The 27,085-nt window shown below is 58.6% G+C and overlaps 2 protein-coding genes across 5 annotated transcripts; one reads left to right on the top strand and one right to left on the bottom strand.

The window, feature by feature from the left end:
* The first annotated feature begins 345 nt into the window (after nucleotides 1-345).
* Nucleotides 346-4,813, top strand: CCNB3 (cyclin B3). 2 transcript variants are annotated; one of them, XM_041424218.1, is made up of 12 exons: nucleotides 346-364; nucleotides 971-1,089; nucleotides 1,171-1,254; nucleotides 1,417-1,535; nucleotides 2,027-2,129; nucleotides 2,430-2,528; nucleotides 2,705-2,797; nucleotides 3,052-3,189; nucleotides 3,617-3,772; nucleotides 4,051-4,200; nucleotides 4,370-4,500; nucleotides 4,649-4,813. In XM_041424218.1, the coding sequence occupies exons 1-12, from the start codon at nucleotides 361-363 to the stop codon at nucleotides 4,719-4,721; spliced, it is 1,269 nt and encodes a 422-aa protein (XP_041280152.1). In that variant the 5' UTR covers nucleotides 346-360; the 3' UTR covers nucleotides 4,722-4,813. The 2 variants fall into 2 exon arrangements, with proteins under 2 accessions (XP_041280152.1, XP_041280151.1); XM_041424217.1 differs by having other exon boundaries at nucleotides 2,427-2,528.
* A 238-nt stretch (nucleotides 4,814-5,051) lies between these two features.
* On the bottom strand, nucleotides 5,052-25,711 carry DGKK (diacylglycerol kinase kappa). Of its 3 annotated transcripts, none has more exons than XM_041424202.1 (30): nucleotides 25,596-25,711; nucleotides 24,376-24,620; nucleotides 15,632-15,742; nucleotides 15,437-15,517; nucleotides 15,105-15,209; nucleotides 14,765-14,897; nucleotides 14,472-14,578; nucleotides 13,924-14,049; nucleotides 13,676-13,778; nucleotides 12,061-12,223; nucleotides 11,856-11,964; nucleotides 11,548-11,687; nucleotides 11,331-11,412; nucleotides 10,753-10,844; nucleotides 10,394-10,493; nucleotides 9,924-10,164; nucleotides 9,595-9,693; nucleotides 9,385-9,484; nucleotides 8,859-8,966; nucleotides 8,335-8,431; nucleotides 8,149-8,256; nucleotides 7,897-8,010; nucleotides 7,630-7,764; nucleotides 7,380-7,546; nucleotides 7,142-7,259; nucleotides 6,966-7,052; nucleotides 6,757-6,873; nucleotides 6,575-6,677; nucleotides 5,906-6,036; nucleotides 5,052-5,485 (listed from the first exon to the last, which is right to left on the bottom strand). In XM_041424202.1, the coding sequence occupies exons 2-30, from the start codon at nucleotides 24,571-24,573 to the stop codon at nucleotides 5,411-5,413; spliced, it is 3,450 nt and encodes a 1,149-aa protein (XP_041280136.1). In that variant the 5' UTR covers nucleotides 24,574-24,620; nucleotides 25,596-25,711; the 3' UTR covers nucleotides 5,052-5,410. The 3 variants fall into 3 exon arrangements, with proteins under 3 accessions (XP_041280136.1, XP_041280137.1, XP_041280138.1); XM_041424203.1 differs by having other exon boundaries at nucleotides 5,906-6,033; XM_041424204.1 differs by lacking the exons at nucleotides 24,376-24,620; nucleotides 25,596-25,711 and adding an exon at nucleotides 19,447-19,931.
* Between the last annotated feature and the right edge of the window lie 1,374 nt (nucleotides 25,712-27,085).

The raw sequence follows: 27,085 nt of genomic DNA, 5'->3' as shown, positions 1-27,085 counted from the left end.
CCAGCAAGGCCGGGGCCGCCCCCCCGGGCGCCCCGCACCGTGCGGCCCGCACCACGACGGCCCTGCGGCCCCGCAGAACGGATTTAAACGGCGCCCGCTCCCACCAATCACTGCCCGCCCGGCTCGGCGCTCGCCCCGCCCCTGCCGCATGCTCGCCTTTCCATTGGTCACCGGCGTTGAATTTTAAACCCTGCCGCCCTGCCCCTTAGCAACTGCATCCCTCTGCGCCCGCCGATTGGCCGCCGCCTGGCATCGCCTCGCACTCTGATTGGGCGAGGCTCGGCCAGTGCTGGCCGGCCGCTACCGAACTGCTACTTTCAAAAGCGCCGGGGCTGGAGGTGCAGGCACAGCGCACCGGGCATGGGTGAGTGGAGACGGGACACCGGGCAGGGGTGACTGGGGGGATTTCCCCCGGCTGCGGGGGAGTGGGCCCTCTGAGGGCTGCGGGGGAGTGGGCAGCGCTGGGACCCCTAGTTAGCGGCAGGCGTGGGGGTCCTGGAGGATGCAAGGGAATAAGGGCTTCCAAGATCCCCAGCTTTCCTGGGAACGCCGGGGGATGCAGGAGAGAGGGGAACTTTGGGACACCCGACTCCCCCAGGGAACCCTAAGGGTTGTGGGAGAGTGGGAATTTCCAAGACTTCCAGCTCTCTGAGGAAGTGCAAGCCCTTGGCTCCTTCTCTGGGATGCAGGAATCTGGAAATTGCCTGTCCCCTCTACCACCTCACCCAGCAGAGTGCTTTTGCTGGTGGTCTTTGGGGTCTGTATCCCTTCCTCCCCGGGAGCACCCCTAGCCAGATTTGTCCCTTGCCTGGGCTTGTCTTGGGGCACCACCCACCTGCCATGCTCAGGAAAGAGGTCAGTCCTGCTGTGCTAACCCCCAGGTTATCTCCCCCTGTGCTGGCCTAAGCTGGGAGGGTGTCCCTGGAGGCAGGTGGGCAGCAGCCTCCATCACGTCATGCTTTGCCCCCAGCTTGCTCACAGAGACCAAGGGAGAGGATGCCGTTGCCACGCAATGCCAAGATGCTGACCACCAAGCAGACCCGAGCAGGCAAGGCAGGCCCTGCTGCAGAGAATGTTGATCCTGAGAAGGTGAGCACCGAGCCAAGAGAGGGCTGTAGGGGGGCTCCTGTGGGGCAGCTGACCACCATCTTCTAACAGCCTCTATTGCAGGACGAGAGCTGTCATGCCAAGAGGTCTTCATCCTCACCCCAGGGCGGCCCCAAGAAGAGATCAGCGTTTGGAGACATCACCAATGTGAGTGCTTCTGTGAGGGTGGAGGCTCTGGTGCCCCCTGTGAGCTCCCCATGGTGGGGGTGGCATACCCCATGCCCATTAGGAAAAGGAGAGGTCTCCCTGCAGGGCATATCTTGCTTTCCACGGTGCAGCCCCTGTATGCCCCTGTTCTGACCCAAACAGGCTCGCAAGAACCAGGTGGTGGCAGGGAAGAAGGAGGCTGTGAAGGTTGCTCCACCCAAGGCGCAGAAGGCACATAATGCCTTAGGGGTGGCCAAGAACAATGAGATCAACCTAAAAAAGTGAGTATCTGGGGGCAGGGGTTTGCTGCAAATTTGTCCCATGGGGACAAGTAGTAGGGGCTTCTCTTAGATGATGGAGGCTGAGCCAGATGCAGGAAGGATGTAGTATATCTACTATAAATGGCATCAGGTTGTGGCAGGGGAGGGTTAGGTTGGATATTAGGAAACATTTCTTCCCTAAAAGGGCTGTCTAGCCCTGGTACAGGCTGCCTAGGACAGTTGTAGAGTCACCTTCCATGGAAGGATTTCAAAGTCATGTGGATGTGGCCCTTGGGGACATGGTTTAGTGGTGGGCATGGCAGTGCTGGGGGAACTGTTGTCCTCAATAACTTTAAAGGTCTTTTCCAGCCTAAGCGGTTCTAGGACTCTGTGGGGATATTTTAGGGGTGCTTTTGCCCCTTCCTGAAGCAGCAAGAGCCTCTGGAAGGCCCCTTTTCAGCCAAGAAATTTGGTCTTCTCCCAGCAATGATTTATGCTCTTGTCCTTCCTAGGTCAATGAAGAAAACTCCCCCAACAGCTCCAGCAGAGCCCAGAGTGGATCCTGTGCCAGAGAAGCCAGTGTTTGTACAGGAACCGAAGCCCCCTGAGCAGAGGGTAGGGACCCTGGGCTGCAGCATTGCCCCAGTCTGTGGCTGCCACTGGTGGTACTCGGGCACCAGGCAGTGCTCTGGGCCTTGGAGAGACTTCAACCAGGGTGATGGAAAGCTGGGGAGGGGGGCAAAGTGCACCACCATCTTCCTTCAAAAGTCCTCCCCTGGGAAAGAGTGGGACAGGGACTGCTGGGTGATGAGGGCAGGTGGAAAAGGGGGTGCAGAAGAGCAGCAGCCTTGCCCTGACAAGGTGACTGGCACTTACAGGGCCTCCCCCTTAGTGCTGCCTCTTCCATGCCAGCAGGTGCCAGCAGTGGAGGACATTGACAAGGAGCAGCTGGGTGACCCCTACGCCAATGCAGAGTACGCCAAGGAGATCTTTGAATACATGCGGGAAAGAGAGGTGAGTGATGCCTGTCCTGGGGTTGACAGCCCTGTCCAGGGAAGGAGTGACTGCAGGCAGGGCCACTGACTGCCCAGAGGCTCTGACCACCTGGCAGAGGGACAGCACAGGGTGAGAAGGGGCTTGTGTGAAGGTGAGGATGTTTGCCCTGTCCCTGACAGCTGGCTCTTTGGCAGGAAAAATTCATGCTTCCTGACTACATGGAGAAGCAGACAGACATCAGTGGGGACATGCGTGCTATCCTTGTGGACTGGATGGTGGAGGTGCAGGTGAGAGGGCACAGCTTTCTGCAGAGCAGCCCCCATGCTGCCTCTGGCACGTGTGACCTCTGTGCCAGCAGAGGCTCCTGCAAGAGTTCCCTGTGCAGAATGATCCTCCCCCTGTGTGGGCTAGGGATGAGTCTACATCCCTCCCTCTGAGCCTGGCCCATAGGTACCCCTGGCCTCTGTGAGAGCTGCAAGGGGCTGGCCAGGCCTAACTTCTGTCTGACACTCTGTTCTGACCCCCACTCTCATTCCTGAAGGAGAACTTTGAGCTGAACCATGAGACACTGTACCTGGCTGTGAAGCTAGTGGACCACTACCTGGTGGAGGTGGTGAGCATGAGGGAGAAGCTGCAGCTCATCGGCTCCACTGCCATCCTTATTGCCTCCAAATTTGAGGTGACTCGTTGTGTGCTCTCCTGGGGTGCAGGGGTAGAGGGGCTGTGCCTCTATGGTCCCTGGGGGGGTTTTAGAGAAGGCCAGATTACTGCCCTGAGAGCTGCCAGAGTGGCATGTCTATCATGTTCCTCCTTCCTGTCCCAAGGGCTGCAAATACAGTCATGGCAGGCTGAAACTTGTGTCCAAGTGTCACTGGAGAGCCAGCTTCTCTCTGCTTTGCACAGACCATCACTTAATGCAGGATACCTTAGTTTCCTTAATGGAGCTTAAGCCAAAGGCTGGAGCAGTATGGGCGCAACAGAAGTCCCACAGGGTGTTAACAGTCCTTGCTGAGTCCAGCAGCACGTGGACACTTACGGGGCCAGGATCTCCTGGGTGAGGCCAGGATGAGCCCCCGCTAGGGTGCTGAGCGGTTGTGCCCCTACAGGAGCGGTGCCCACCATGTGTGGATGACTTCCTCTATATCTGTGATGATGCCTACAAGCGGGAGGAGCTTATTGCTATGGAGATGAGCATCCTCAGCACCCTCAAGTTCGACATCAACATCCCCATCCCCTACCGCTTCCTGCGGCGCTTTGCCAAGGTGAGTGCCTTCAGAGGCTGGGCTGGGTGCCCCCAGGCACCCCTTCTGTTGGCTCCAGGGGACTGACTCGTATCGCCAGGGCTTCAGGCTCCCAGCTGGCAGCAAGGAGACTTCATCCAGGTCCCCTCAAAAGGGTTTGGGGCGTGAGGATGGCTGTGTGTGATCCCTGACCTGTGTGTGATCCCAGCCCCAGAGGCTGCATTCTAGATCCTAGAAAGGCTGGGAAGGGGAGCAGCATTTCTCAAAAGGCTGAGCCTTTCCCTGCCCACTGGCTGCAGTGTGCCCGTGCCACCATGGAGACCCTGACGCTGGCCCGCTTCCTCTGCGAGATGACCCTGCAGGAGTACGACTATGCCCGTGAGAGTCCCTCGAAGCTGGCTGCCAGCTGCCTGCTGCTGGCACTTACCATGAAGAACCTTGGGGGCTGGGTGAGTACTATCCCTGCTGAGGCACCCTGGGAGGCACCGCAGGGGGATGCAATGGACTAGTGAGTGGGATGATGCACTAGGGCTATGACCAGATTTGGATGCTGGGACAGGGAAGACGATGGCTGTCCTGTCATTGAGGACACAGCTTAGCCCTGCTGTCCCCTTGCAGACCCCTACACTGGAGTACTACAGCGGGTACAGTGCCCAGGACCTGCACCCCCTGGTGAAGAGGCTGAATTTCCTGCTCACGTACCAGCCCCGTGACAAGCTGAACGCTGTGCGCAGCAAGTACTCACACAGGTGAGTCACGGGGCTCTGTCTCGGACCTGTCCCTGCCACTGCCAGTGACACCACCAGCATGCACCCTGGGGTTCCACAGGGATCTGGAAGCACTGGTGGATGGGTGTCAGGGCTGTGGTTGAGCTCTAAGCCAACGTGTTCCTTCCAGGGTCTTCTTTGAGGTTGCCAAAGTCACCCCCATGGACATGCTCAAGCTCGAGGAGACGCTCACTAGCTCCTAGCCCTACTCTGTGAATAAGCCTGTAAATAATGGGGTACCCTCAAGCAGGGTGGTACCATGTACATAAGTAATAGTTATTTTAACTAAGGATGAGGTGGGGAGAAAAAAGTCATGTGTAACTGTTAATAAAATGTGTTTGTTGTACATGCTGGCACTGGAGACTATGAGCCCCGGCACTGTACTTTCCTGTGTTGTGATGAGACAGAAGGTGAGAGCATGGTGACTGGTGGAGAGCAGGAAGCTCAGGGGTGAAGGCTGGAAAGGTATTCTCAATTCCTTCCTCCCCACCTTCCCCTTAGTAATGACACTACATTAGCAGCAGCAATGAGTATCTTCTCTCCAAATATTTACACAGCATAAATACCCACATGGGGAAGGGGAAACTTTGCTTTGGCTCCAGCTTGAGCACACAGAGGGTGGCCCCAGCTCCTACAGTGACCCTGATGGGGTGGGACTGGTGGTCAGACCACACACCTATCAGGGTAGACCTCTGCTTCAGTGTCTCCAGCCCCATAGGCTGGGATGAAGCAGTGGCTCCAGGGTCACTGGGGACAGAGTTAAAGCGAGGCAAGCAGGGGGGGCTCCATACATATGGGGCAAGGGCAGGGACCTGTTCCCCTACCCCAACCCCTGTTCCCTGGGGGCAGCACCCACCCAGCACCTGGACTGGGCTGCTGCTCTGCTGTCAGCCTAGGGCAGGTTGCTGAGTTCCTTAATGGCCTGAAGGATCCTCTTCATATGGCCCACTTTGGTGATCCCCAGGTCCTGCAGGAAAGAGAAAGAGGAGGTGATGCATTTGCAGGGGGCAGCTCTTGGCCCTTGCTGGTAGACACGCCACAGGGTGGAGGATGAGGTACAGCCCAGCTCCCCATCCTCTCCCTTGCTAGAGCATAGTGCTTGCTTGAAGCCCACCTCTTGAAAGCACAACCCCATGCCTGAATGCAGGTGAGGGTCAGGTGCTGCTGATACTGCTCTGCACAGGTGTATGGAGCCTTGCAAGCTGGAGGACCAAGGCCACCCTTCCTCCCCTGCTTCCCCGCCCCTGTGCAGAAGCTGCACAAACTCAACTCTGCGGACCCAGATGTAGGGCCAGCCTGCTACCAGGACGGATAGGGAGAGGAGGGATGGAGGACACCATGCTCCCCAGGGCTGGGGGTCCCTCAGGAGGCACAAGGGGGGTTGTACCTTAAGGTCTCTCCTCTCCAGCAGAATCAACTCTGAGCCCTGGATGTCATGCCGGACAAAAATGTCTCTGTATTCTCCTAAACCGAGCGTTTCCAGCCAAGCTGCCACCTCCTCAGAGCCCCACTTGTCTGCTAGCAGGGAAGAAAACCACAGTGGTGGGCTGCTGGGGCCTGTGGAGGCAGTGGGACACAGCAGCGCAGGCAGCAATGATGGCAGCCTGTGGTCAGCAGGCAACAGTGATGGCAGCCTGTGGTCAGCAGGCAGTATATCCCCTCCCACCCCTGACTCCAGCAGGGCCAGAGGCCACAGCCTGCTCAGGCTGCAGAAATCTCTCCTTGGTGTACTTACAGAGCACCTGAGCTGCTCCCCCTCAACCAGACCCCCAGCTGTTGTCAAGGGGCTTACCCAAAGGTCTGAGCTGTACCAGAGCCCCTTTCTCCCCCTAGCCAAGGAGTTATGGAGTTGGGGTGCTCTGCATGTCTGATATCAGAAAAAGCTTTAAGGGGCTCTTGGTGACAAGGGTGCCACCCCAGGCAGCCAGGTTCCTCCTTCCTGAGGATTCTTCCCAGCATTCCCAGGACAGAAGATTGAAGGACAGGTCAGCACAGGGGGGTCCTTTCTAGCATGGAGTGCACCACATGTCTCTCCCTGGCACACTGCTCACTGTACCTGGGAGCGCAGTGTTGGCCTTCTGCTTCTGCAGCTTGTCCTTCTCCTTCCTGGGCTTGGGGATGTTGAGGCGAAGCTTAAAGCTGCCCTTGCTGGCACATTCCTGTGAGAAGCCACGCTTGCTGGGATGCTACAGCTCCCAGAGGCTGGGCTGTGCCAGACCCCAGTCCTTGTGCACCCACCTCCTCAGCAGGGTGGGCAACAGGGCCGAGCCAGTGGATGTCCAGCAGCCGCTGCAGCTCCTGACCCAGCACGCTCAGGGGGCCCTGAAGCGCCTCCTCCTCCTGCGGCGAGTCCAGCTGTGGGAGACAGGGACCATGCCCAACCCTGCTGCCAGCCCCAGGGGCAGCAGCCTTGGGTGGCTTTGGGTGCTCTCTAGTCCCTCACTCACCGCCTTCCCTTCCAGGAATGCCCTGGTCTCAGCCCACAGCTCTCTGATGCTCAGCACCATCTCCACAGCCATATTCCTGCTGAGAAACTGGAGCACAGAAGGGTAACCCCTTGAGTGGCAGGGCCCCTTCCGTGGGCCTGGGTAAAGGCTGCCTTACACTTCCAGTCCCTGCTCACCTCTGAGGTGCCAGCAGCTTTGTGGGAGAGGGCTTCACTCAGTGCCAGGGAGCTGGCATTGACTGCATGCGCCAGCTCCTGCTCCATGGCTTTGTGAGCCTTGGCTGCCTCATGGATCCTGCGGGTGACAGGGGCTGGAGTTGCCAGGGCTCCCCTGGGCTGGGCAGGCACTTCTGCATGGCCATAAGACAGTTCCCCCTTCCCTGTGCCCATTATATTCCCCTTCCCACAGTCTGACCTGGCAATGAGGGTCTCAGCAACCCGTGAGACCTGCTGCAAGAGGCTGCTCTCCTCCTCGGTCAGGTACTCCATGGACTGCTGGGAGCTGAGCCGTGGCCGTGTGGCTGCTCGGTAGCTCTCACCTTTCTGCTTGTCCTCCCAAGACTTGAGGGTGCTTTCAAATGCCTGTGGGGGACAGACGTGGCCCCTCTGAGACGGTCATACCTCCCCATATCCCAGCATGGTCTTGCTGAGCACCTCAATCTCACCCGGTCCCTTGTCAGCATCTGGGCTCTGTTCTTGTGCTGGATTTTGATGATGCCAGGTGGCTGGATCCAGGCTTCTCCATCCACCTGCACAGGGACACCCTCATCGCCCCGGATGGTGATCTTCACCACACGGCACTGTGGGACAGACAGTCCAGGGGTGGCATCAATAGCTGCCAAGCCGAGCAGAGCCGCACTGCCTCAGGCTCCACTGCTACCCCAAAAGCGTTCAGGCATTAGCTGTAGTCCTGCAGGGTACCTCACCACTACCTGTGCAATGCGATGGTGCTGGAGGTTGATGACCCGTGACACGGCCATCTGGATGCTGCCAAAGACTGCCACCACCTCCAGCTTCTTGTCATCGAAGGATGGAGCCCCAAAGTTCTGTAGAGGACCACTACACATGAAGACTTCCATTTTCCCCGTATGTGCCCAAGGCGGGGACACCCTAGCCCTGGGGTATCTTAGGACTGGGGAAAGGACATCACGCCATCCAACTCATGTCATGGTCCTGGCACTCACATTGTCCTCCTTGGTGCCTCCCCAGAAGTTGATGCCCCCGGCATAGCTGGGTATGTTGAGGACAGCAATGCCCTGCAGGCTGGGCAGTGAGATAGGCACCCCGTCACACTGCAAGAGAGGGCTAAGCCTGGGGGGCTGCTGTAACGCTGCCCCTCCCACCCTTTCCCTGTTCTCCCAGCCCTATACCTCCAGCTGCACCCGCTGCTCCAGGTTCTTGTAGGTGCGCTGCAGGAGCTCCTTCGTGCCCAGCACCCCATACCACATCATGTTCTTGGTGCGGCTGCTGTGGGACAAAGTGGAACAGATGAGGGGCTGTGGGCTTCCCACTGCCTGTCACAGGCTCCACACCTTCCTGGGGCACTGTGCTCAACAGTCCCAGACTGCTGGCCCCACCTTAGTTTCCTCAATTCTTGCTACCTCCCAGAAAAGCCAAAGGTGCAGCATGTTGCACCCAGATCTCGACCTTTCCATGCCAGCATGGCAATGTCCCTCTCTCCAGGTGCAGAGCAAGTAAAGCCCACAGAGTCCTCACGTCTTCACCCTTTCTGGGGTGTTCATCCCAGCAGTGGGTGCAGGTACAAAATCTGCTGCAGGAAGGATCTCCAACACAGTAGGACTGAGTCACCCCTATGGCTCCCAGCAACTTGATGTCACTGGAAAGCCTGAGGTACATATTTTGTCCTGGGGGAAATCCAGGGGTTCCAGCCCACCTGCACTTCTTGGGGTGCTCATCGCGTTTGTTGTTGAACTCCAGGGAGATCTTTGCATCCAGGCCGATGCCAAAGTAGTTATTCATGACACATTTCTCCAAGAAGTGTCTGAAATCAGCAAAGAGGGAAAGCAGGTTGAGCAGCAGCTGCACATCGGTGACTCTGGGTTGGCACCAGAGGATGCAGTGTAACACCCACTGGAGCAGAGCGGCTGGCACTGGGAAGCCTGACCAAAACTAGCAGGGATGGCTGCTAGTTTCCCTCAGTCACCATGGTAGGACACCCATGGCACAGCCAGGACCTGCCTGCAGGTGGGAACACCAAGCTCAAAGCATCAGCAGAGATCCCACAGCATCCACAGGCAGGTTACCCCAGCACGGGCACTGCTTGACCAGGGAGGGCCTGGTAGCAGGGATGCCACACTGCTGGGCAGCAGCCTCGTCAAAGGGGCAGCGTGGTACCAGCTCTGCTCCTGGGCAGCAAGAGTGGGCCAAGGTCTCTGGGGCAGGCAGAACACCTGACTCACAGGGTGCCGGGGTCTTCAGGGAACTGCAAGCTGCCAAAGGTGTCTGGCCGGTCCAGGATGATGGAGGAAGACGCAGAGGTCACCGTCACCCGCCGGGAGCCTGGCCAGGGTGACAGGGAGGTAGCTGCTACAAGGGTTCTCACCCTGAGCCCATCCCACAGCTCACCCCCATACGCCCACAAAATGCCACATGCCCTGCTGGCATCTTACTGAGCTTCTCCTCCTCCCTGCTGAACTCCTCCGAGCTGTCCTTGCTGGGGCCCACACTGCCCTGGTAGGCTTGGGTCTGCTTGTTCTGCTCATCCACAGCTGAGTACAAAGAGGGGCGTGACAGGGAGTCTGTGCAGCCCTGTAGCCCCTCCTCGTGTCAGCCCTGTGGGCTCATGCCAGGAAGGGCCCAGGATGGTGCCACTGCTGCCATCCCAAGGATCCGGGGGGAGAACAAAGGCATGGGTCCAGCACCAACCCAGTGTGGCTTCACAGCCCCTGCCAGGCTGCTGCAGCATCGGGGAAGCTGCCAGCCCACATCGCTCCCTCACCTTTCTCTGTCTGCTCAATGATTTGCCGCAGGGCTTTCTTCAGGCTGTTTGCCCGCAGCATGAGCTGCTCCTTGGATTTGAAGATCCGATGCTGGGGGTTGGGGTTGAAGCTGTCAGCTTTCTCCTGGTCCTTGACATCAGCATGGGTGGCCTGTGCCATTTCTTCAGGGACCATGATGGCCTGAGCTTCCTCATTCAGCTCCCGCACCAGCGAGTCCAGCTTTTCATTCAGCATGGCGCACTGTGGGACACCTACCCCACTCAGCACCTGGCACAAGCTGCCACCCCCCACCAATGCCGGGTGCTTCGCTGGGCACTGTGAGCGCCTGGATACCCCCAAGCACCTGGACACCCCAAGCATGGCACACCCCAATACATACTCAAGGGCATAGGCCTGCAGAGCAGCCCTTCCCCTGCTCGAGGGCTGTGCCACCAGCCTGGCCGAACCCTCCAGCTCCCCTGCAACACACCTTCCGTGCCATCAGCTCAGCCTCCTGCTTGTTCTCTGTCGCCCTCTTGTAAGCCCGCCCAACTTCAGTCACAAAGTCATTGACAGTACCACAGAGGAACCTGCCAAGGGAAGTGGCTGGAGGTCAAGAGGGGCACAGCATGGCCAGTGAGGCACAGATGCCAGCCAGGGTGCCTGCTGGGATAACACCCGCTGCTCCAGAGGACCAGCGCCAGGATTATTTGCCGGGCACCAGCACAACTGGTAGCTGCTGGCAGCCAGTTGGGACAGTCTGGCCAAGGGGGGTGCAGTGGTCCTGAGGACAGGCCCCAGCCTAGCAAAAGGGGCTCCTGGCACCCCCATCAACAGCCCCCTCCTTACTTTGCAGAGGAGATCACCACTGAGTGCTTGTCTGACTCCAGGATCTTGGCCAGGTGGAAGGCAACAGAGTCCGCATAATGGGAGATCTGGACCTGGGGGACACAGGTAGGAGACAGCTGGACACCTGCCACCTTGCCATGTGCCCCTCTCAGGGATGGAGCTTTGCCCAGCCAGCTTTGAACTGGGAATGATCAGCCCTTATTCAGCCCACTCCCCACCACTGAGGGTAGCCATGCCCATGCTGCTGGGCAGAGGGGAGGTCAGTCACATCAGGAGGGAAACTGAGGCAAGGGGCTGAACAGGAGCACACAGAAGAGTCCAAAGCAGCTGGCCAGTGGCAGGCTAGCTCTACCTCACCTTCTGCCTGCTCCCAACTGCACATGCCAGGCTAAGACCTGCCAGGCTCATTTCATTGCATACAGCCAACTCCAACCCCCTCAGAGCCTCAGTTCCCAGGGACCCCCAGAATAACCTTCCTGTGCCATCCTTCCCTGTGTGTCCCTGAATTGGGTTGAACAGGAACCTGCCCTCCAGCCTACCCTCCCCATCTCAAGCCCCCAAATGCCAACAGTTCCCACCTGGATGTTGGAGTCCCCATTTTCATCCTCCTTCAGGGCTGAGGGGGACTGCTTGGGGGCCTCATAGGTAAGCACACTCCACCTGCCAAGCAGAGACCATGGCTGCTTGCCATCTCCTGGCCCCCTAGCACAGGGACAGGCAAGGAACTGGGACAGGCTTCCCAAGAGATGTCAGGGTAGGGGGGACAGAGAGGCATGTATTCAATGCCCTGCTCACCGGTCCAGCATTTTGGTGGTGGCCCTTTCCAGCTTCTCCAGGATCTGCAGCAGCTGAGTGTCATCGTCACATAGGCTGCCCCAACCCAGGACCCGTGCAAGGTCATTACCAGTCCCCAGCGGCAGGACACCTAGCTGACACTGCAGGAAAAAGACAGAATGGAGGGGCTCAGAGCAGCCCCCAAGGGCACCTGTGACACCCCCAACTCTGCTGTGCCCATTGCTTGGCAGCACCTGGGGCACACAAAGTGTACCAGTGCTGGGGACGGTGCCAGCCTGCATTAGTAATACCAGGCCCTCCCAACTCACCTGCTTGTGGAGGCCAAGGGCATCAATCTCAGAGAGCACCCAACCCACGCTGCCATCCCCACCACACACCAGGATTCTGAAGGTGGAGAACTTCTGGAAGAGGCGCAGCCTGGGTGGGGGGCAAGGAGAGAGGGACTAGGTGATGTGCCAGGTGCCCACTGGGATCATACCAAGACAATTCCAGGGTGCTCAGGCTGGTGCTTACCCCAGGTGTGGGCCCCCATTCATGAGGTCAAAGACTTGGGCTGGGTTGAGGAACTGCTTGAACTTGCGCAGAAACTTGACACCCTGGTTGTCCCCACTCTTGGAGTTGACAAAGGCCAGGAGAGGGCTGGAGCAGGTGGAGGGGCAGGTGGCTTTCCAGAAACCTGCAGTAAGCCCAAACACATGAGCCCCAGCTCTCACTCCCCACACACACTTCAGGAGAGCAGAGTATGAACACTCCATCTGTGCCAAGCCCAACCTGTGGGGTGCTGGGGAAGGAGGGGCAGTGATGGGGATGTCTGGGGGATGGTGAGGGGCAGAGGGAAGAGGAAGCACTATGTTTTTAAAGAAATGAGATGGGGAAAGAAATGTGCCCAAGGCAGGGCAGGATTGACAGCTGGCCCAGAGCCTGCACCTGCCTCAGGCACATGTTGGCCATGCCAGTTCCCTGGCTGGTGTCTGCAGGCTTCTTCCCTTGGCAGACCAAGCAATGCTGCAGCAGGGACCATATCAGCCATCATGCCACTGGCACCAGCCCCACAGCTACTGCCCTTAGAGCCCCACGGGCTGCAATCAGGAGCCCTAGCACCTGCACCACAGCAGGAGCATGGGGGCAACATCCTCACAGCTCCCCGCTCCTTGCCTGGCCACTGCTCCATCTCCACTCCCAGCCCAGCTGAGCAGAGCGGTAACGTAACACAAAGCACTGAGAGCTGCTGAGTCAGAGCGTGGGCTGCAGCGGAAAAGCTTGCTGCCAGCAGTACTCATGTGCTGCAGCAGGACAGCATGGCAGAACAAGGGGGGACTGAGGCCTTGCTAAGCTCTTCCTAGGCAGGTGGGCAACAGTCACAGCCACGGATGGCTGGGCTGCTGGGGAGGGACAGGGCAGAGATGATGCCAGGGATCAGCCACCAGCAGCCGAGGCTCTGGAGCTGAGGAGCAGCCGCGTGATTGTTACCCTGACAGCATCCCAATGAGTAACAAGAGGCAAATGAGCCACCGGCTGAGCTGAGTGGTGAAAAGCATTGAAGAATGAAGAAAGAAATATCCGGAGGAGAAGAACAGATTTTGCTCAGCGGAGGCCAGCTGGGCCCCTCAGGAGAAGGAGACAGCTGGGGGGTCCCCCCACGCTCCACATGGCTTCTCCCTGCAGTGTCAGGGCAAAGCTGCGCTCTGCACTACCAAAAAAACAGCTGAGCTTCAGACACTGAGAAACAACCCAAGCAATAGCTTTATCCTGCCTTGAGAGATGCTGAACCACTGAGGTGCAACAGAGGACAGCCCACCTCAGGGGTATAGGGCTGGCACTGCTGATCCCAGCACAGAGGCATCATGCCCTGAGCCACTGCAGGTGCAGCTAAAGCCACATGTGAGCAAGAAATGCCACCCCGAAGGCCACAGAATACCACCAAGCCCTGAAATAGAGTGCAAGGCAACAAGAAGCCTTCAACTAAGGGAGGGGCCTTGACTCTGGAGCCTACTGAAGGTGGTGCTCCTGCTGCCCCACAAAACAGTGCAACAAGCCAAAGCCTCCAGAAGACCTCAGAGAGCTCAAAGCCCTATCCCAAACAGCCTGTCCCCCCCACCAGATCAGCCCTGTGCCCTCCACATCTCACCATCAGAATCGATGCTGTTCAAGGCAGTTGGTGGGATGATGGACACTTTGTACTGGCCCAGGGGGCACCTCTTGCCAAGGAGCTCCTTGCAGGCACTGTGAACCTGGGAACACAGGAACACCTGTATAAGCAGAGCTGGGGGACGCAGCACCAAAGTCTCAGCATCAGCTTTGCCAGAGATGCACACAGGAGGGGCAGTGCTGTCTGTGCTGGGAGAGGGGTGGGGACAGGGATGGGGATATCCTTACAATGGCCTTGCACCAGAGACACCGCCAGTCCTGCAGCCTCCGGACACTGCCACAGGTCCGGTCGCAGACAGCGCAGCGTGCGCTGACGGGCAAGTTCCCCTCCAGCCACTGATGGGGCATGGCTACCTGCAGAGAAGAGCAGCTACCAATAGCATCCTGCACGCTTGAGGGAAAGATCATAGGCCACCTCTTTCCCCAAGCACCATGGAGGTGGTGCCGTGCAGCAGGGCAAGGTGGGTCTGGGACCCCACCCATGTCCTCTCATCCCTGCCCACCTGGCTGCTTGAAGCCATCAGCATGTGAGGCAGGGCAGACATATCCCGAGAAAATGTCTGGAGGTGGCCCCACTCGGACAGCAAAAAGGAATCCTGATACAGGGTTCCAGAGGAGGTGTCCCCAAGCTATGCCCCTGCAGAGCCAAGCCCAGAGGCCACACAGTGCAGGGGACAGCTACAGTTTCTTCCTGCTTGCTGATTTGGGCACAGCAAGGCTAGTTCTGATGGAGGATCTGTCCTGCCAGGATCCCAGACAGGGACTCCCCGGCTTACCCCGTCCTCATCCTCGATGATTTCAATGCCGATGGAGGCCAGAGTCGTCCACTTGCAGTTGTTTGTGGCTCTGACAGCACAGCGCTTGTGTGCCTTGAACTTGCAGACTGCAAGGGGGGGGAGCAGTGAGGAGCAGGGAAGGTCCCCACGGCATGCACATCCCTGGTCCCAAACCCCTCTGCATCTGGGCAGTGGGCACCACCTTGCACCACTCCTGCTCTGGCCCAGCCTTGAGAGGCTGCCCTGCCCTGATCCCAACCCTGCCCACCTCCCAGCAGGACCCCAGCACTGACCTTCACAGGAGAGGCCATGGGAGGTGACCCCTGGAAGGGCTTCGCGGCACACATTGCAGAAGGTGGGGCGGGCGTGGGAGCAGGCGTACCAGTTGTGCATGCCCGAAAAGTGCTCCATGTTGAACTGTGTGGCCTGGAGGCACAGCCCTGCCCCATCAGTGCCTGGCACCCTCAGCTGGCACTCCCTCTCTCCTGGCCCCCCGAGTACCCCCAGCCCAGCTCCTGTCCTCCTTGTGGGGCTATGCCAAGGGCAACAGCTCTTGTCTGGCAACCAAAGGCACACAGAGGGAAACACACTCACATAGAAATACGGATCCATACAGCACCCTGCCCACATCACCTCATGGATCTCCCACTTCTGGACAGATTTCAGGGCCGTGATCCAGTCCTCCATCTCCTTCCGGTTCTCCGCACATAAGATGAGCTTCCTGAATGGCGTGATCACCTGCAACAGCCACCATCCCCACATTCTCTCGCAAGGCCACTGCCAGGCCAGCCAGAACCCAGCACAGACCCCAGCAATCTCTGGCACACTAGTGCCACCTCGAGCAGCAGGAGGCCATGCTATGGAGTGCTCCATGGCTCTGGGGGGATGAGGGAGGTCTGTAGTGCCTCCCCACGCGGCTCCGAGGTCTCCACAGGGTGCAGTTGGTAGCCCCACACCTCCCTCACCGTGAAACTGTTGTTGATGTTCTTGGTGCTGGTCTCGGCCACACTGGCATCAGACAGGTCCACCTCATCGAAGATCAGGGACTGCGAGGGAGGAACCAGAGCCCTAGTGCACCAGGCAGGGATCTCTGTCCCCTCCTGGGCTGGCAGGCTCAGGTCCCCACCAGCTGGGCGTGTTGGAAGCACCCTCCAGCCTACCTTGGCATCCTTAGCATAATAAAGTGTCCTGCCTCGCAGCTTGAAGTATCGTCTCTTCCACCTCTGGAAGGAGCTCGTCTGCTTCAGCAACAGCCCCTCCTTTACGCTCTTCTGCAGAGACCACAGTGTCCTGAGCTCCCGTAGCCCCCCAGGATCACCAAAGCCACCCTTTTCCCCTGTAACACCAGTCCCTGGGTGCCCTGGAGCACAGACTGGACATTCTGGGGCTCACTCTCTGCTGCACGTAGCAGGGCAAATTATGTTCCCTGCCTACCATCGCCTGGGTACTGGGCACTGCCTGTGATCTGGAAGGATGCTGCTGGGCATGGCAGTGCTAGAAGATGCAGGTCTCCAGCAGTGCAGAGGCTCCACTGTTGATGCTTCCTCTCCATCCCCAGGGTAGTGCCTGGAGATCCTCACCCTGCTGCAGCTCCCTAGAAGCCAAGGGCAGAACTGGAGCCAGGAGAGCTTCCTTTAACAGGACACTAGTGCCCCCAGAGATACCAACTGCATCTTCAAAGTGGCATTACCTGGGCACTGTGGCTCCAGCAGGAGTGCAGCCTTGCCCCCACAGCCCCCGGAGAGGACAGCCTGGGGCTGAGGGCAGCCCGCAGCAGGCAGAGCATCCCCTGCAGCACAGTGCATCACTGCAACCTGGCTGCCTGTCCTCTGCCCTCCCCGAAACACAGCACCTGCCAATATTTACCCTTCTCACAGTGGTGTTTACAAGACTCAATTAATTAGTGTTTGCAACATGGCTATGAGCCTGAAAGAGGAGGCAGAGATGCTCTGGCACTGCCTCATCTTTGATTGTATCTTCTTTAAACACCACCGGCAGCTCTGCTCAGCTGCTTCTCTGCAATTAGCTGCCACAGTGGTTGTATTCAATCCAGGCACATGATGACAAGCCACATTTAACGGCAAATTAGCACCGGGCTTGAGGGCACAGTGAGGGAAGCACGGCCCTGGGGCTCTGCACTCCTGTGCCCACCCATGTGCTGCAACAGGTGGCAGCCAGGCACCCATCAACCCACAAACGCACCAGCCCCAGTCTCAGCCTTAATCTACCGCCCCACAGGTCTGAACCAGATGGCCAAAGCACCACGTATAGCAGAATCCTTCACAAAGAAGCTAAAACCCCGCCTGGGGTGCTCCCTGAGCCTCAACTGTCCAAATGCGTAACCCTCTTGAACCTCCCTGGGGCACCCACCACATTGTTCCCTCCTCTCTTCCAGGGAGAAGAGGGATGTTTTAAGCCTTTATCACTCTCCAAGACTCGTGCAGAGTTTGGCTGCAGTCAATCAATCATCATGATGCCTCAAAATGGTGGTGCAGGTTCAAACAGCCCGGTGGTCCCCAGTGCCAGCACGCCGGGGCACACCACGTCCTTTTCCTGGCCTCTCAGCTGTGAGAGTGCAGAGATCCTTCCAGTGGGGTCCACCTGTGACCTCAGATCCACACACAAATCATGCATCCTAGCAGTCCTTGTCCCACACCAGGAGGGGACAAGCCAGGGTCCTGCCATAGCCCGGTGGGATCCAGCCCCAAACACCACATCCACACACTTGGCTGCATCCTCAGGTCCCGTGTTTGCTGCAGTCATTGCTGCTGTGGCAGAGGACAGGCAGTGTGTGACAGTGAGGAGCGGCGTCAGGAGCTGTGACGGTGAAGGATGGCAAGGAGAAGGAAGAAGGGGCGGGTTCATGATGGCGCCTCAGGGCTACCACAGCGGGGGCTGGAGCCAGCTGGGCATGGGCACCCTGCCTGGCTCCAGGGCCACGTGGGTGGCAGGACACAGCAAGGACTGGCTGCCGGAGAGGGTGGCACCGACTCCTGCAAAGGAGGGTCAGAGCCAAAACTCCCCCAGCAGCAGCTCCTGGCAGCAGCAGAAAGTCATCACCCAGCCCCAAGATGTCACAGTCCTGGCCCTCCCAGGGACAGGATGCAGCTGCCCTGAAAGGCAGACTCTCCTACCTTCACCACAATACCCATGAGAGCTCTCCCACCTTCACCACAACACTTCCAATGGCTGGGGGGACTGTGCCTCAGTTTTCCACCAGTGCAGACTAATCTCTAGCCATCCCAACATGGGGCGGCAAAATTGGTGCAGAGAAGCTCAGGGGGCACCTCTCCCCATGCCCACCCTTGTGGGCTGCTTTGGGCATCACACCCTCTGTGTGAAACTCCTCAGGTAAGCAGCTGCCCATCCAGGTTCCATCATCCCTGGTGTGTGAAGCCATGTGGTACAGTTTCCATTGGTGCCCACATGGGGCCAGATAACCTCTCCCTAGGGAAAATAAGGCAGGTCCCCTTTCCAAAATAAGCCCTGGAGTCCAGCTGTCCCACACTGCCTAGGCAGGCACACAAGTCTGGGGTGCCGGAGGGCTGTTTTGGGATCTCACCTACCTCATTTTTTGACCACGGCTCTCAGCCAGGAGCACCTGCTCCAGCTGTTGGGGCAGGGAGCAGCTCCCAAGTGGCTCCACGGTTTTAAACCTCTGCTTTTGGAATGAACAACAGGACACCTGAGAGGCACCTCATGGCTAAGGCCAGCAGCAGGCCCAGCCACACAGGGGAAGCCACGCTGCAGCTGCATTGCTGGATGCGCCCAGCGTTTCCTCTCTGCACACAGGAAAGGGGTGACGATGGCAAGCGCAGACAGGCCATGCCAGGGTGGCATCACCCCTGCTGTGCTGGCTCCCCAAAGCCCTGTCCAGAGCACCAGGGTCACCACAATTGTATATTGTGGCTATTAGGTACTCTAGAGCTCAAAAGAGCTGGAGCTGAGCACCTGCAGCACAGGGACTGCCTCTTCTTGCTGGAGAGTTTTGGGGACAGTGGGAGCGCCGGCTCACTGGGTGGGAGCTCTGCATCGGTTACTGCACAGCTGTAAAGCACAGTGTGCCACCCACACCCCAAAACAAACCCAAGCCCCTCCACTCACCCCAGCTACAGCTTTTCTTTCTGGAAAGGCAGCACTGCAGGGAGCCTCAGCAAAGCTAGAGCTGGTCTCACATCAGCAACCGAGATGGCACACCCAGAGCCACATACAACCTGCCCAGCAATCAGCCAGAGGCCAGCCTCCTTGTAGGGCTCTGTCCCAGCAGTCCACTGCCCCATCCCAAGGTCCCTTCCTGCTCTCTCCAGCCCAGGGGACTCAGCACCAACACTGGGGGGATGCCAGAGGCACAGGGCAGGAAAGGAAAGGCAAGAATGAAACATACAGCGTCTGCAAACATACAACCACTCTCAAGTCAGATGCAGCTGAAGTGGCAGTGGCAGCAGAGCCTCAGAGGGGACATAGGTAAAAATGGCCCTGGGAGGATGGACACATGCTGTGCCAGGACTGGGCTGGTTTCCAGAGGCCATCATGCCACTGGCTGCCTGTGTGCTTGGCACAAGCAGGTGGCTTGAACTGCAGTCCAGAGATTCTTCCAGGTCAGGCTACAACCCAAAATGCCAGCCCTTCCTTCAGCCCTAAAGCAGAGACCCAGGATGCTGCTTTGCTCTGTTACCCCCCTCTCCCAGCTCTGCTACCACCATTCCTGGGAAGAGCCCATTGTGCAGCCAGGTCTGACCACAGCTGGGACAGGAGGGTTTTCCTGCTGGGATCAGCTTGGACAGTGAAGGAGTACCTGGAGAAGAGCCAGGAAGGTTGTTACCCAGGAATGCTGTAAGATACGGCTTGTGAGAACCACAACTATCTGCTGGCTACCCTATACCACTCCTGAAGGGATATACTTGTCCCTGTGACCACACGATGCTTCACCCAGTAGGAGGAGAAGGAAAAGAGGATAACTTGTCAACACACCAACCTGCATTGCACCAGCATCATTCCAGGCAGCCACCCTCCTGCTCCAATTGCAGCAGCCCACTGGGCACAAGCCAAGGTCCAGTTGCATAAGAGCTCATCCCCCAGCTGAGCCAGCAGGCACCAGGACAGCAGAGAAAAGCTGGCAGACCTCAAACAGCCCAGCTGCAGGGCTTCCACCAGCTGCTAGGCACCCCACAGGCTGGAGTCAGTTGGAAACCTTATCAAGCTTTGTGACACAGCAGAGCTCTTCCGGGACTGGGCAGTCAGGGGGCTCGGTGCCTGACAGGTGCTATGGCCCCACAGGCTCATCTGCTCCAGAGGATGGAGCTTTCTGCCACTGCAGGACCAGCCACAATATCCCTTCCCTGTGCTGGGTGGATGCTTAAAAGGAGATTCCAGCACCAGTCCTGACAAGCCATCACATCGTGCCCACAAGACCACTGAAAGGCAACAATGAACGGGAGGAGAGGAATGAGGAAAGGAGCCCCCAGAAGAAAGGCAACCCCCTACAGCACATTATCCAGCAGCCGCTTTTTAGAAATGAGGTCATGCTTCCCTATCTACAGCCACATCGGTCCCCAAGCATCGTGCTAGCAAGCATCCCACATCAGCCCAACCTTTAGTAGCTCACCCCTGCGCCTTGTGCCCCCGTGCTGCTGGGCACAGCCCTCCCACTCTGCCCAGCAAGGGCGGGAAAGAGCTGATGGACAAGAACGACATTTACATAACAGAAAAAGTTAGCATGGAGAGGGCAGAGAGCTTGAGAAACCTCACAAACATCCGGCTAGTGACAGTGGGGCTATCTTCACACCCCAGGCACCAGCTTGGTGAGCCCTGATTAATGAGACCAAGCCCAGCCTCCCTGGTCTCAGACAGTGTTTTCTTGTGTTGAGGTGCAGTTTCCTATTTTTTCATCTCTGTCCATTGGCAGACACCACTGAGAAGAGCCTGGTTCCCCCTTTGCTGCACCCTCATTTTCAAAAACCGGGGACCCCTTGGTTACAGTCCCTCCTCCAGGCTGAACAGTCCCAGCCCTCCCAGGCTCTCTCTGTATGAGATGCTCCAGTGTCCCAGCAGTGTCAAGTCTAGAGGATACACTGCCCAGGAGCCACGGTCCACCCTCCTGCTGCAGAAGAAAGGTTTCCAAGCCTGGCCCCAGCCAGCTCTGCCTTCTTTCTTCATCTTCTGGCCAGGATCTAGTGCTCAGTGGGCAGCCTTCCCCACAGCCTGGCTCTACAGCACTGCCTCACCATGTTCCCTGCAGCTGCCCCAATATGCACAGGTACAGCTCGCCTCATTCCTGGGGCACCCTGAGCCTGCAGGATGCTCAATACCTGCAGCAAGGACAAGGGTACCAATAACCCCACTGACCTCCCTGAGCCCCATGGGAGGATTCTGGTGGGTCCCTCAGCCCCACCAAACAGCTGTGATGTACCTCAAGATCAGGAATTTTGGAACACAATTCCCCTTCCCAAACAGCAGAGAAGGCATGGTTACCCCTGCCCACCATGGCCATGCACATGGTGCCCATGCCACGGGCAACCCTGGATCCCTGGCATGCACTCCGCTGTGTCCCCCTTAATGCCTCTGCCACTCAGCTCTGGTGCAATCACCCCAGGACCTGTCACTCACTGAACCAAACAGCACTGCTGGATCACACTCTACCTCCACTCTGGGAGGCAGTGCCGGGGAATGAACACCCCAGCCACATGGGCAGGATGTGACCCACCACCCCCATCAACTCAAATGCGTTGGTGTGCCCCAGAACCAGCCCCTCTCTCCCCTTCACCTTCTCTCCAAGCCCAGTCCTAAGGGAACCAGTGCTGGGAAGCAGCATCACATCCCCCTCCCACTCTGCACTTGCACACCTAAAACCTGGTACAGGCAACTGGCAGCCCCCAGATGCACTGGGGGTGGGGAGTGAGGGGGGGGAATGTCAGCAAGACTCCATCCATACTGGAGCCTTTCAGTCCAGCAGGGACACCTGCATCTGGCAGTTGTTTTTGTCACTGAGCACAATGACCTCGCCGCCTCCACAGCAATGCTGGCACAAAGCACCCCACAGGATGTCCACAGTTCCAGCCTGGAGGTGTGGAGTGGGGGGTATGTGATTGATGTGGAGGCTTGACAAAGGGATGTAGGGGCATGAGCATTCAGAGTGCAGAGGCACTGGGACTGGGGAGCAGCAATCAGAAGGATTCAACAGATCCCAAAATTATCCTCACCTATTCCTGTCCCAGGGGCTGGACAACAGCCTGGAGTGGGAGAAGCTGCCTGCTTCCATCACCAGAGACCAAGGTCTCTCCAATCAGTGTGGATGGGGTGGGGGTCCTGACCTTTCCTAGCCCCCCAACACGGCAGGCTCCTATAGACCCTCTCAAGCACCCCACCCACCATATATGAGGACAGTGAGCCCTGACCCCACACCACCTGTTGTCTCAAGAGCTGCCACCCTGGCCCTGAACACTCCCTTATAAGCTGGGTTCTTTAGGTAGCTGCCCCTGGGGTGCAGGCAATGATTCCCTCCCCCTACCTCAGCCCCACATGGGTGCTGAGGATGTCCAGACAGGGGTGTCATTCAGGAAGGTGCCTGCCCTGGCCCACACCCTGTGGCTGTGGCTGGAGTGGCAGGCAGCACACGTGCTATGTCAGGGCTGTAAGCCTGACCTGGGTGGCAGCAGCAATGTCATCCAAAAATCCTCATCTCTGCAGGGAAGGAAGGAGTCCATCCAACCAGACGCCAGGCTGGCAAGTGTGGTCCTGCCCATCCGGACCAGGGCAAAGGCATCCTCAGGAAAAACACTGAACCCCAACACTGAAAACACAGATGTGGTAGGGGAGGCATACACAGCTCACTCTCAGGCCTCATCAGCTCCAGCCCTGCCAGCTCTCACTCTTTCCCCCAGCTCCATGGGCTGTTAACCCAGACATGTCATTTCCACCTGCGCATCCATCACGCCACCTGCCTCCTCTGGCATGCTGCACAGCATGACCTCCTGCATGGCTAATTGCTGATGCCAAGCAGGATGTGGGCAGCAGTCACAGCAGGCAGGGAGACAGCCTTTCCCCATGTGCAGCCCCATGTCAGCGGCAAGGCCAGAACCTGCTGGTGGAACTGGGGGCTTTGGCGATTGGGCTGGGACTCAGAGCATGCTCGTGTTCCTGTGCTGCTGCTGTAGGACATGGGCATAGCCCAGCCATCTGCCCCTTCCCCTCAGACTTTCAGGCACTGATGGCTGCCTGTGATGTCCCTGTGCCCCACAGCACAGCAAGTGCTGCATGGCAAACTCTAGCGGCTACTGCTGCCCTTCCAGAAGGGTGCTGAGGGCTCATACACAGAACTAAGCACCCCCATGATCCTGCCCACTGGCCTGGCTTCCCACCATGCCTCCTCCCCAACACCCTGCACCCAGCATAGCCCTCTAGACCCACCTGGCAGCCAACTTGGAGAGAGCAGAGTTGATGCCAGCCTGCTTCAAGGAAGTGAAAATTGGGGTGTGTTCCTTGAGCGGCCAGAGGGACTCAGTAAGAGCCCCCTCAGTGCCCCATGCCCCAGAAGTCTCCTCTGCCAAGTGGAAAAACCCCACAGTGCTAGGTTGAGAGCATGCAATTTCCATACCCTTGAGCAGGTACATGCTCTACCTCATGCCAGTACACCAGGCTTGGCCCAACAGCCAAGACAGAGCCAGCAGGAGGGGAGCCTGCCCCAGCCCCAAGCATCCCTATAGCTGCCACCAGACCCACACTGCCTCATTCCCCTTCCTTCATGCCCTCAGCACCCAACACCAGAGTGCAGTGATAGCCCCCTTCTCCACAGCTACATTCCTGTGCTGTGTTTTCAGAACTCTCCCCTCTCCCTGGAACAGCACAGCCACCAAATCCCCACTGAGGAGAGGCTGGCACCGGGAGCTAGCTGCAGGGGGATTTCTAGCAGCCCCCATGTGCCATCCAACACTGCAGGCACTGCCTTGACTCATTCTGCCACCTCCTTCCCGCAGCTGAAAGGTGGATGCAAAGGACCAGCATGTCATCCAGAGCATCCTCCCAGCACTGTGTCTGCATCCTCCCTCCCCAGAATGTCACCCCAAACCTTCTTCTCTCCCCACATACCACCTGGCCATGTGGCCCAAGTTATTTCTGCCTGAATTGCATTTCACTGTCCTGACCTGGGACCTCTGACCATGCACTCCTGTTTGGCTAAAGGCACCACGCCCCATATTTTGTAGCTTTTTCTGAGCAAACTGTGACACACACACACACACACACACACACACACACACACACTCCAGCTGCTGTCATGCTAGTGGCTGGGAAGTATGAGTGTCATGTCTGACCTCAAAGGTGCTCCCATCTGTCCAGCAAGCCACCACTGGGGACTAGATCTGTGGGAATGGGGCCTGCAGGGGAGCTGGCACAGCCAAATTGATCTGGGGCACTAGGAAAGATGCAGGTTCCATTTTGCCACCCACCAAGCCTTGCACACACAACACCTGCAGCAGGGTGTGGGATCCAAGGAGCCTACAGAACTGTCATGACCCTAAATCTCAGCCCCAGAGCATCTATGGAGCATCCCAAAAAGAATCCGCTTCTTCCAGGGACAGGTAAGGGGAACCCAGGGGATACAAATGCAGCATGAAGGCAATGTGGTAGGGGCTCTCTGGGTATGGGAGAGACCCTGTTCCTGAATAGTGGGATAAAATCTGTGCTTCACAGCCCCATGGGACCAATGCTGACACTACCACTGTGGGGGTTGCATGTTTCTATGTGCCCTCTCACAGGACACAAGAACTCTCCCAGCTGTGGCTGGGTCAAGTCTGCCAGCAGCAAGAACCTGGTACTGATTTACACCCTGGCAAACTCCTCTGCCTGATCCTCAGCAGCGCCCCCACACACAGCCAGCCCCTCACCGCCGGCATCCCCCACCCCTGACCTTGCTTCTCATCTGCCCCGAGGTGGAAACCTTCCGGATGAGCTTGTGAGAACTGTCCTCCTGCTCGCCCTCGCTGTCGGATGACTCCTCACCACCAACCTCGGCTGAGATGGGTGCCAGCTTGTCCAAGTCCAGGGATGACACTGATTCCCGAGTTTTCCTCGAGAACAGGTCCCCAGGCACCAGCTTCTCAGCCATCTTCCCACTTGGCTTGGCTCAGAGCTCTGCAGCCCCTGACGACAGCCCTGAGAGGACAAGGACACTTAGGAATGGAGGAAAAGGCCTGAAGAGGCATGCATGGATTCTCATCCTGTAAGGCTCTGCTAGCTGGGAGGTGCAGCCCTGGAAATCAAGGGAGATGGCGCATCCTTGCCCACAAATGACACTCAGGGTGGTATCCTTGCAGGCAAAGTTTTCCTTCCTTTCCTTTTTTCAGCATCCCAACTATTCCTACCTGGCATCCCAATGTCTGTCCCTGACTCGGGCGCAGGACACTGTGGTTGCCCCCATGCTCGGGCATTGGTACACTGGTGCATAAAGGGGTGGAAGCCATTCCCGCAGCCTGTGCTATTTCTCCTTGTTGCCCACCCCCGAGGTGCTGGGCTGCCCTGCGTGGCCGGGGACAGCGCGGGGATCTCCGTGAAGTGCAGCAGTTGGACCCCGCCATCCGTCTGGCTCCGGCAGCTGGCAAGGGAAGGTGAACCTCCCGCACCCATGGGTCGCGAGCCCCGAGCCGGTGACTGCGGGTGGGCTGGGATGGACGGGGGAGCGCGGGGTTCCCGCATGCGGGGGAGGCCGTGTCCCTACGGCATCCCTGCCGGCCCCGAGGGCTGACGAGGGACTGAGGGCGCACCTACCTCGACAAGCGAGCCTGGACGGCAGCAGGGCTGCCGTGGCCGGGCCGGGGGTGGCGGGGGGCACCCCACGGCGCCGTGCCGGGCACCACGCACCTACCACGGGCTGGCTCCGCCGCGCCCTCCCCCTTCCCCGCGGCTGCCGGCAACCGCGGTGCCGTCTCTCGGCGCAGCAACAAGCGTTGTGGGGAGAGGAGAGGGAGGGAGGGAGGGCAGCGCTGCGGCCCGCGTCCCCACACCCCCCACACCCCCCCCCGGGTGCATTGCCTCCTCCAGCTCCAGGGCTGCCGGGTGCCGGATCCCCGCCGAGCATCCCGCAGCACGCCCAGGAGGGAGAAGGCGGAGCGCCCCCCGCCCCGCACACACCTTGCCCGACCCGAGCCGCCGCCGCCGCTGGTGCAAGGTCGCTCCTTCTCCGGCCCCGGCCCGCCGTCCGCAGGCCCCCCGGCCCCGCCAGGACGTGCCTCCGCAAGCGGTCCCGGCCCTGCCCCTGCCGCAAGCCCCGGCCTGCTCGGCACGGCGGGCGCTGCTGCGCGGCGCGGGCGGCCCACGCACGGCCCCGAGCATGCGGGCACAGCGGGCACCCGCGCGCCCCCGCGCGCATCCGTGTGCGGCACCCGCGCGGGCACGGGAGAGCACGTGCACGCTCGTGTGCGCTGCCCGCCCACGCAGGCACGGCGGGCACACCCGGTGCGCGTGTGTGCGTGTCTTGGTCACGCGCGCACCGCCGCCGTGCACATACGTGTGCACAGGCTCACACACGCACGGGCAGGCACGGCTTCCACCGTGCACAAACGGATGGTCCCCTCACACGGGTACATGCGTGGGCATGGGAGAGCACATGCACCACTGCAGTGCACCTGCGTATGCGCCACCCACGTGGGCAGGGCCAGCACATGCATAGGCATCACAGCCGCACATGTGTGTGTGCGGTCCACATAGGCACATGCACAAGCAGTCACAGACCACACACACCTGCACACCCCAGGCATGGGAAAGCACATGCATCCTGTGCATGCACATAGATGCGTGTGGGCATGGGTGAGCACATGCAGTGCCACTGTGCACATATTTGTGCATTCCCCACATGGACAAGGGCAGGAACATGGCTGGCACAGGTAAACATTCACACCGTGGCCACACACATTTTGTGCACATACCCGCACGCACACCCCACGCACAGGTGAGCGTGTGCACCGTTGACATACAAACATATGGACACACGGTGTTACATGGAGGCATGGCCAAGCAGATACACAAATGCTGCCACACACTTAGTTGTACACACACTTCCACATACACACAAATGTGCTGGCAGCCCAGAGAGCCGCCCATGTCCTGATTGCATCTCCAGAAGGGTGGGCAGCAGGATGAGGGAGGAAGCTTCTCCCGATCTGCTCTGCTGTCCTCTGGTGAGATGCCCAAGAGTGCTGGCTCCAGATCTGGGGTCTCCAGCACAAGGAGGATGTGCTGCTGTCAGAGTGGATCAAGAGGACACCACAGAGACGCTCTGAGGGCTGAAAACTATCTACTGTGGAAACAGGCTATGAGATGTGGGGTTGTTCAGCCTGTAGAAGACAAGGCTCCAGGAAGACTTAAAGTAGCATTTCAATATATCAAGGGGGTTCCAAAAGGAGTTTTTCACAGGACATATAAAGACGGGACAAGGGGCATCAGTGTTAAAGTGACTTATGGTGTGCTTGGATTACACAGAAAGAGGAAATCCTTTTTCATGGGGGTAGTGAGGCACTGGCACAGGTTGCACAGAGAAGCTGTGGCTGGCCCGTCTCTGGAAGTGTTCAGTGCCAGGGTGGATAGGGCTTGGAGCAACATGGCATCCCTGGAAGATGTCCCTG

The sequence above is a fragment of the Onychostruthus taczanowskii genome, unplaced genomic scaffold (assembly GCF_017590055.1).
Source record: "Onychostruthus taczanowskii isolate IOZ18803 unplaced genomic scaffold, ASM1759005v1 scaffold81, whole genome shotgun sequence".
NCBI classification, from domain to species: domain Eukaryota; kingdom Metazoa; phylum Chordata; class Aves; order Passeriformes; family Passeridae; genus Onychostruthus; species Onychostruthus taczanowskii.
Note: the sequence above shows the minus strand (reverse complement) of the source record. Positions and strands in the feature narration are given on the sequence as shown.

Excerpts from the sequence above, each read along its gene's own strand:
- CCNB3 (XM_041424217.1), top strand. Across the intron at positions 3,190-3,616 it reads TTATTGCCTCCAAATTTGAG|GAGCGGTGCCCACCATGTGT; the intron begins GTGACTCGTTGT and ends GTGCCCCTACAG. Across the intron at positions 4,501-4,648 it reads CGCAGCAAGTACTCACACAG|GGTCTTCTTTGAGGTTGCCA; the intron begins GTGAGTCACGGG and ends TGTTCCTTCCAG.
- DGKK (XM_041424202.1), bottom strand. The coding sequence starts at position 24,573 with ATGGCTGAGAAGCTGGTGCCTGGGGACCTGTTCTCGAGGAAAACTCGG. Across the intron at positions 9,485-9,594 it reads CAGGGAGGAGGAGAAGCTCA|GCTCCCGGCGGGTGACGGTG; the intron begins GTAAGATGCCAG and ends CACCCTGGCCAG. Across the intron at positions 6,874-6,965 it reads CATTCCTGGAAGGGAAGGCG|CTGGACTCGCCGCAGGAGGA; the intron begins GTGAGTGAGGGA and ends TGTCTCCCACAG.